Raw genomic sequence first — 9,297 nt, forward strand, 5'->3', positions numbered from 1 at the left:
AAGGTGTTATTCCCTAAAAGGTAGCAAGGGTCAGGCAACTCGCCACCAAAACATACAAACCAACTATTCTTCCAGTAAAACACTTCAAGCAAACTAAGAGAAAGCAATTTACTTTATTTTCATTATAAGACTTTAAGGTCATCTTCACTATTTTACAAACCACTTTAAAAAATGATCCTTTTACAAGCAAGGATTCTAGAATTCAAAATATATTCTCAAATTAATTTAAAACATAATTTGCAAAAAACTTCATCTAAATAAATTGCCAGTAGTTTATACAACCATATTTATCTTAATAGGTAATCTCAATTCTGGTCATAATTTAAATGAAGCTCTGTTTCTTTACTGCAAGAAAATCTCTAGTTAGTGCTGGTGACTTTTAATAACATTTAGGTGCATTTGCTTTAAATGATTCCTGCTTTACAGAAAGATTTTTTTGAAAAAGAAAAAGCTTGAATATTAATTTTCTATCAACTTCAGGACAAAACATACTTATTGGAAATGACTGATTAATGAAGAAAACAAGGATGCCTTGTGACTATTCTGGAATTCTTTTGTTAGCCTTGGTAACAGAACTTGCCCTAAACTGATGCAAAGAGAGAGGGCATGTAGAAAAAACCCACAGGCTTCTGTGAACAGAAAAAAAAAAAGCCCAAGTAAAACTTACACTTAATAAATACTGACTGCCCACTTGAAATTTCAAAGACTCTAGCTGTTCTAGAATGTAGCAGGTCCCAGAAAGCTACAGTAGTATTGGTTGCGTGTTGTCATAATGTGGTAACCCTTCAACTGTGTGCAGTTTTTACCTATCAAACACTCAGCAATAAGCTTCCATCCATGTAACAGGTATAATAACACAGATCAGTCAAGGGTAAAGGCAGAGCTTCCTTGAGGGACAAGCTGATTTGAAACTTGTGCTCTTATTGGAGCTGGCTTAGATAGCAGCAAGCTGAAGCTAGGACAAGCTGCCAGTTTCAGCAGCCATACTGCAAAGCAGGCATGAAATGGGTGAAGTCCAGTATGTTGTGTGGGTTTTTTTTTTTTTTTTTAATAAGCAGCTAGTCAAAATGAGCTTGACAGCCATTCCTTCTGCACACATGGGTACATGAAGCAGCAGAATGTTGGCTCCATATTTTAACAAGCAAGCCAAGCAGCTGTGCAGGATATAAGCTCTGTTAGTGACACAGCTTATAGCTCATGGAAGCAGGCCACACTGCAAGGCTGATTCTCAGTATGCCCTGCTCCTAAGGTCAGTATTTTGAGCAGTGTTTAACTATATAATGCATCTTTACATATGTCACGTATGGCTGTGTTTGCATTATACATCAAGCCTCTATCTTGCATGTGTACCTACTCACTGCTGCAACTGTTTCCATCTTAAGATGCTAAACCCTCATCTGTGCTAACAGCACAGCCCCCTGAGACCAAGCCCTTACCAATGGGTTCTTTGTTTTCAGGTGGCAATCTCTAGTATCTGCTTGCTTCCACAGAGCAGAGGAGGTAAACTACCCCTCTTCCAGTTTTCCCTGTCTTAGAGAAAACCTCTGATTAACCAAGGGGTAGCAATAATACAGAGGTACAAGGATGTATGTGGCTGTGACTCATCTTCCTAGAGCACAAGTGCTGCTTGCTCACTAGTGAGCCTGAGAATCCTCAGTGCATCCAACCAGCCTATGGATTGGACTTCCTGAATGGGAAAGGAGTTAAGGTGCAATTTAATGTTATGGCTGAGTAGAGTTAATAGGTTGCTTGTAACAACAGAAATTACTTGCTCCTCTTTCCCTCCCTCAGCCAACTCTCATCCTAACCACATGATTCCTTCCTCTCAATTCACTATATTTCAGGGGAAAAAAAAAAAAATTACTGTCATCACCAGGGTAATTTCCTGCTATTTTACTTTAATCAGATTCCTGCATGAACAGATCTGTCAGAGCCACCTTGGGGTAAACGTAAGCACAAAGACAGAGCAAGACAACATACAAAGAGCAGACCTAGAAGGAGGAACAGGTCCAAAAGACTGATAGATCTGGCTTGAGCTATCTCACAGAAGCACAGTCCTAAGTCTGAAACTTAGGTTTACCACAGAATGTTACATTGACTACCTAGTTTTGGGATCCAGTCTTTAGGTTAACTGAAAGGTGGTATGTGAATATAATGCATATGCAACTACATTCTAATAGGAACAGTGTCCAAATAAGGAAATGGAAAGCACCTCTAACTGGTACGTTCAACAGTCTGTCAGACAAAAGCATAAGAATTGTTCTTGAGAAGCTATGAATTGTAATGTCTGGACTTCAGGTGCAGATTTGAGTTTCATCCACAGGAGCAGAAAGCTGCTAGGGTTAGTTTTCAGATTAAAAAAAAAAAAAAGTCTCCAGTACAAAGCCAGATCTCAATAGATTAAAAACCCACAGATACCTTGCCTCTGACTTGATGGTCTTTGGAATATGTTCACATAGGAGGTAATTCTGGTTACACTGATTTCAGTAGACTCAGGATTCCTTCTGAGTCTATAGGCATAAAAAAAAAAAAAAAGAGGACTTCAGTAAGGCCAGTTCCTAGCCTATAAATAAAGCACACTTGCAAACAATAAAATCTTGAAACATGGAAGTACCACAAAGGAGCTGTAGTTTCAGAATGGTGCATCACCTATTCTGGCTAAAACAATTATCACCGTGTAATAAGTAAGCATACAGGTACTGCCACTTAGGTTAGTTCAGCATGTGTGTGGTGCTGCAAGACTGGACTCTAATACATGCCTTTTATAACAAAGAAACACTCACCTACCACCTTAGATTCCAGTATACACACTTACCAAAAGAACTATTCATACAGTAGGATATTGTTTATTCCACAGACTATTAGGAAGAGAATCTTAGTCTGTTTCCCAACTACACAGTAATAAACTAACATGGCCACTCTATTTTGACAAGAGAAATGTTAAGGCCCAAAAAGCTAGATTATAAAGACCCAGAACTGTGTGTTCTAAAGAGACTGCTCATTGTTAAGCATTTATATTACCACTTGCAGTGGAAACCAGATACCATTTTAACAGGTTTTTCTAAAGAAGAGGTGGCAAAAGGGAAAGGAGGACAGCACTTTTCACAGTGTAACATTTACCTGAAAGAACAAGTAAGAAATCCAAGAGGAGGTCAGCATTAACATGAATCCAAGTAAGTCTTTTAAAAAACTTTAGCAATCCAAAAAGCTACATGGATATAGAGCATTTAAAAAGAGTAAAAAACAGTAAGAAATCATGGATTTGGGGCAGGAGGTTTGAAGAAACCAATCTTCCGGCAGTATCGGACAATAAATGGCACAGAAACCACAGTGATGCTGATTCGTACTGGAGCAAACAATTTGTGAACTGCATATGCCAGCACAAATGTGCTTGTACCAGCAGCCATTTTAGATTGTAATGATGACTCACTGAAACCAAGTTTGAAGAGAACTGCAGTCATATCCACACCACTAGGGAAAAAGAAAACAAGATTTCTTTAGTTTATTTCAAGGTTGCATGCTAAAAAATATACAGTGCTATTTTTTTCAGGGAATTTAACATGGCACACTTCCAACTCTGGAATTTATGTTCAAATTAGATGTTAAATAATAAAAACAATTAATTATTTCAGCAGTAACAGTTTAAGTTACTTCTGTAGCAACAACACATGCAATATTTTCAGATGCACATTTTTTTACTTAAATTGACAAGTTCCCTGTGAAGTCAAGTCTGTTCTTAGTTTTACAGCTGTATAGCTGCAGCATGTGCATGGAGAATACTCGGCTCCATGCTCAACCTTCGGAGATAAAATAATCTATTTCTTTACTTTTGAATTTTAAAAAAGTTAGAAATTTGTGAATTTGTGTTGGAAATTCATCTTCCCAAAATTTACAATAAAGCCTACTCTGTGTCTTGATGAAATTTATCACATATAGATCAACCCAAACCAAATAAGGTACCTGTTGTTAGGCTTAGAGTGTTCTAACAGAGGAGTATAAAGCTGCTAAAATGACAAGTATCTTATCTAAAATCTAGCAAGCGAAGGAAGTATTATGGATCTCAAATAAGCATTATCTACCAAATCCATCAATATTTTAATTTTCTACAGACATAGCAGCTTTCATCAAGGTTCCTATGTTTGGAGTAATTTTCCAAAGTAAGTTGTTGCCGCAACCCCCTTCACTTGCCAGTATAATATCTTGTAACTGGGAGTTAAATCATACCTGAAGGAAAAAATTTTCATTGTCACCCTGTGCCATGATGTAGTAAATTAGAGAAATCGGGCATTCACATATCCCCACTGAAGGCAAAAGTAAGGGGCAGGGAATGTTTTGAGAAACAATGTGTTTCCTCATCTCCTCAGTTGAAATACCTCATGCTCAACAGACATATTTATAACTGATGCATTCCCACCAGAAGCTACATACACAATTTCCCACCTGACTCCTATACGGTTATCTAGTGTTTTCTTTTTTTAATCTAATCCTGTTTTAGTGGCCATTGCCTTCTGCAGTTCAACTACAGAAAGTGAGTTCAACATGAAGAAAAACAAATTTATCTCTAAGCTCCAGCACTTTTGTATGGCTCTATCTCTGCAGACCATACTACTGTTTGAGAAGAAAAGATATCTCTGCAGAACAAAAATAAATTCTCTCATTTGGTTAGTTACTCTGGTGCAGTCTCTACTCTGCTGTTTTCACCTGACCACCATGGATCGTGAACCTATGCAAGAAGACCATGTACATCTATCTTCTCTCATACCTCATCAGGCATGGGTCTAATCTCCATTATAAATGGATCCATCTACGCCCAAAATTCAGAAGATTACTGTGTATAGATGAAACAGGCATAGAGTACATGTCTCCTTCCAGAAATAAGCACAATGGTAAGATATTTTTCTTGGCTAAACCATTACCTAGAGGCTACAGACAACTGTGCAAACCTCACCTTGACACAGCCAGGTAGAAAATTCCTAGAGATACTAATGAAATTCCAACATGGAATGAAACCCCTACAGCACCGTATTCTTTAAAAACTTGTTTCAGCTGCTGGGATTTGTTGAGTTTCTTGTTTTCACCACTGGGATCCGTGACTGCCTTTTCGGGGGAACCACCTGCATCCTAAAAAGAAAACAATTAAAAATATTTATTAGCATTAAGCACAATATCATATTCCAGTCAGTTGAGCCAATCTGAAATAATGAAAGAAGTGGCTTGCATACAGTGCTGTTCAGCATGCTTTGGGAAGATAGTAACATGCTTTTGCTCTTTCACATCATGATAGCAGATGCCTGTGGCAGAGCCCATGCAAACTCCCTTTTCCCAACTATTCATATCAAAGGGATGCACTGAGCTTGGTGCAAGTTCTTACACAATGCAAGTTTCATCATTAAAAAGAGTTACCGTAGTCCCAGTCTTCCATCTGATCCAAATGTGTGCCAAGGCACACCCACACAGTTGCTTGAGAGGTGACACTGAGGTGCCAAAGAGATCTTTGCTTACACCCACTGCTCAGCTTTGTACAGTGCATTCTTATAAGAGCTTTTGGTCAAGGGCTAAGCAGCTGATGGCACTGGAAGCCTACATGATACCACACTGATGCTGGCTTACTAACAACTTACTGATATAAGAGGTCCAACATTTAAGTTCCTGTAAATCACCCTCTGTAGATCAGCTGAAAAAAGGAAGAACCAGGGAACTGCTACTGTTGACAGCAACAAACAATACTGTTGCCACAGTATAGACAGTAACTATACAGACATGCCAGTGCTGGTGTAAATAGCCTAACTTCACTGAAAATGTTTGTCACAGTAAAATTTATTGATAGCTTTTTATCTCACTAAATTTAAAATGCAGAACTTCATACTAAAATATACCCCAAAGCAATCTGATAGCGCAATGCCGGCAAAGAAGGGCATATACGCTGCTAGTAACAAGACAGCCGTTGGATACCTCCTCATACTTGCCATAGAAGAAATACTAACTGGAAAAAGAAAATGTTTCCACAAAGACCTCAGGATTTTTCTCTAATTAGTGAGCGGCTGTCAGGAAAGATTAGAAGAGTCCTTTCTTTTCAGCTGAATTCAGCAGCAGTCATGACAATATGACAGCCACACTAAAGGCCGCTGCTGCCCACAGGACAGGTACAGCTACTGAGTGCCTGGCACCACTTTGTCCTACCGTGGATTGGTTTCAAGGCACACAAATTAGAAGATAAATACTTTTGATTAATCTTTGGGCTTGCTGAGATTGTAAATTAGGATACAAGACAGGCTCCTCTTACAACACTCATGGTAGGATGAACTCGCTTTAATCAGTGATTTTAACCAGACCAACCATACCAACCATACCACCCCCTCAAAACCCCCAAACCCTATGTTTGCTGCTGTTTTTCTCTTTTTTAATCAAAATTTGTGTTACTCTGCATTTCATTTTGACAGGAAATCATGCTGATCCATAAATACATATTTAGGGAATCGTGTAGCTAAACTTACTCTGATTCTTGTATTTTTAAAATTTTCAAACATAATGGATAAAGTTAGATTTTTTTAAAATTTTTTTTTTGGCTCATGAGCCAAAGCCATAGTTGAATAGAAACTGAAACTTGACTAAGAAAGAAAAATGCCAGTAGAAAAAGAAATCCTTTATTGCTTAAACCAAGCAGTTTTAATACTAGAAGGTAAATGAGGAAAAAATGTTCAAATATATATTTTTTTAAGCAAGCACATTATCTAACTATGAATCCATTCTTTTGCTTAATCTAATTACTTTCAGCCACTGGATGTACTCAGATTCCATACATAGCTGTACTACATTGCTGCTACTTCACCATGTTTCAGTACTCATTCTCCTACTCTTCAGTTTTGTTATAGGAAAGGGGAGTTTGGGGGGAGGAAGGAAGAATTCTGTTTTAACTCCCAGTCTGTAAAATTTAAATACTGAGTTATTGAATGGAACGAGTTGAATAAACTGAACAAAATTGGCTCGTAATACCTTCTGCCAGAAGCTGTCCTAACAATGCAATCAACATCACATGCTTAGTCAAGAATAGTCATTTATTCAACGGTGTGATTTTCTTAAAAGCCAAGCATGGTTTGAATGGTATTTTAAGATTTAATAGCTTATAGTGAAATTTTCATCCAAACAAAGATGATCATTATCTATTTAAGGAGCCAAACATGAAGATTTTCTTCAGATAGCTGCCATGAAAACAGGAGCTGACAGCCTACAGAGATACATAAGCCTCAGAGGAACTCTGGGTCTTACAGCCATGCTTGCAAGATGGAGCATAAGGATTGAAAAGTACCTTGTTCTCACCATCCAAGTACATTTTAATTCACTCATGCTCTCAGGCTCACATGCCAGGCAATTTCTGAATGGTATCGAAGGAAGATGTTAAAAAAAGTACCACTTCAGCAGATATTATTTGGACTATCAGTACGGTCATGTCCTGAATAACGTACAACTTGGCAAAGAAAACTACCTGTTTTCCATATAATGCTGCTACAATATTTCTGCTAGAAAGCCAATTTTATTCCCATAATTTAGGCAAAGACTCAGCTTCTGGATGAACTAAGGCATGAAAACAAACCTGAAACATCACGTTATGCTTTGCAATGAGGCTACAGAAATTAACCTGCAAATTAAGATGTAGAAATTAAGATGTAAATGAGGCTTTGTATGGAAAGCTCATGTTCACAATCTTGGCACAAGCAGCTGGAAAGCAGGTCCCTGTCTCCTACAGAAACCCAACATAAACACGATTTAATAATCTACTACAGTGTAAACAACAGTTATGTGTAAGGCCATCAGTTGCTCTTCTTCCTGAGTCAATTCAAATACAAAACAATGAGTGATACAAATTCAGAAAAATGTTTCCCTCCCATCTCCGCAAAAATCAACTGAACGGTGAAAGCACAGCGAAACACGTAATTAAGAGGGTGCACGTTCGTATTTTATCTCTCGGCTAACGAAAAGGCGCAGAGTCAGACTCTGCAGGCATTCCGCCAGCCTGCCACCCGCTGCCATTTGCAGGGGCTGAAACCCCCGGCACTTTTAGAAAACCCTTTCAGCCACCGCCACCTGAACACTCGGGCTTCTCGGTGTCTGCGCGAATTACTGAAACCCCCTTCTTTTTAATCCTTCACGACTCACCCGAAGTGCTCAAACTCTGCAGCCCCCAGGGAAAACATGCCCCCCCCCCCCTCCCCGGGGGCAGTACAGGCCAGCCGAACCCCTGATCTTGAACATACCCCCAAAAGCTGGAAAACACTTCCAGAACAGGACCACTTGGGCTTTAACCAAAGCTACCATCCGCTCCCCACCAAGACATCTCCCTCCAGAGGCGGGCCCTGAGGCCGCGCTGCCCCCTCACACAGCTCGGTACCTCACGGGGGGCTGCCAGACATCCCCCCCCCCGCCCACCTACCTACCTTGGCGGAGCTACCGGCGGCGGATCGCAGCGTTACCAGGGGCAGCGGCGGGCTGAGGCCAACCCGATCGAGGCGGGGACCGCAGCCCAAGGCGCGGGGGACGGCGGGGAGCGGGCGCGGGGGGCTGCGCGGAACGGCCGGCGGCCGCAGCGGGCCCAGGCGCACCAGGCGGTACATAGCAACGGCGCGATAACAGCGCAGCCACAACTCTGCGCACCGAGCGGGGCGGGCGACCAGGCCTGACAAGCCGAACACCAACCCCGCCCAGCGGCGGGCGCCCTCCTCCTTAAAGGGGCAGCGTCCTTAAGGACGCTGCCCCTTTAAGGAGGAGGGCGCCCGCCGCCGGGCGGGTTGGCGGTTTTTTGCTGGAGGGCGGTTGCAGGTGTCGCTGGCTGCTGAGGGGGAGCGAGCGGTGCGCGCTTTTGGTGTGAGGGGAAAAAAGTCTCTAAGGGCCGTGTGTTGCCACTTGGGACGGTATGAGGCAGTCCCCTGCCTCTTCTTGGCGGGCTAAACCCCCTCCAGCGCTCTTTTGGAAGGAGCTGTAGGAGCGTGTCCACAGCAGCTTTATGGTGTGGCCTTCCAGGTAGCTCGCTAAGAGGGGAGAATTGCCTTTTCAGTGTCCTCGGCGGTATTTAGGCCTGTCAGCGCGGAGGGAAGGTGATGGCTGTCGTTTTTCAGAGTGTACGTTGAAGCGGAGAGGTGGTTAGAATGTCATGGCTGCTGCAGTTCTGGTGCACGGGCTTACAGTACAGGCTGTTTACTTAATTACTGACTTTATTTTGTGGAGCTCTAGTAATTTGCCAAGATTTCATGGTGCAGGGCAGAGTGCAAACGCAGAGTTTTTCCAGTCCCAAAGGGTTCATAG

General features: G+C 41.4%; 1 protein-coding gene across 4 annotated transcripts; it reads right to left on the reverse strand.

The window, feature by feature from the left end:
• Window positions 1-94: 94 nt before the first annotated feature.
• FAM210B (family with sequence similarity 210 member B) lies at window positions 95-8,661 on the reverse strand. Of its 4 annotated transcripts, XM_052787034.1 has the most exons (5): window positions 8,433-8,661; window positions 4,949-5,121; window positions 3,431-3,471; window positions 3,045-3,120; window positions 95-2,510 (listed from the first exon to the last, which is right to left on the reverse strand). In XM_052787034.1, exons 1-4 carry the CDS (start codon window positions 8,607-8,609, stop codon window positions 3,062-3,064), a joined length of 450 nt encoding a protein of 149 aa, XP_052642994.1. In that variant the 5' UTR covers window positions 8,610-8,661; the 3' UTR covers window positions 95-2,510; window positions 3,045-3,061. The 4 variants fall into 4 exon arrangements, 3 of the variants coding, with proteins under 3 accessions (XP_052642994.1, XP_052643005.1, XP_052642978.1); XR_008235187.1 differs by having other exon boundaries at window positions 3,045-3,471; window positions 8,433-8,650; XM_052787045.1 differs by lacking the exon at window positions 3,045-3,120 and having other exon boundaries at window positions 8,433-8,660.
• Between the last annotated feature and the right edge of the window lie 636 nt (window positions 8,662-9,297).

Source organism: Harpia harpyja, chromosome 1 (assembly GCF_026419915.1).
Source record: "Harpia harpyja isolate bHarHar1 chromosome 1, bHarHar1 primary haplotype, whole genome shotgun sequence".
Taxonomy (NCBI): Eukaryota; Metazoa; Chordata; class Aves; order Accipitriformes; family Accipitridae; genus Harpia; species Harpia harpyja.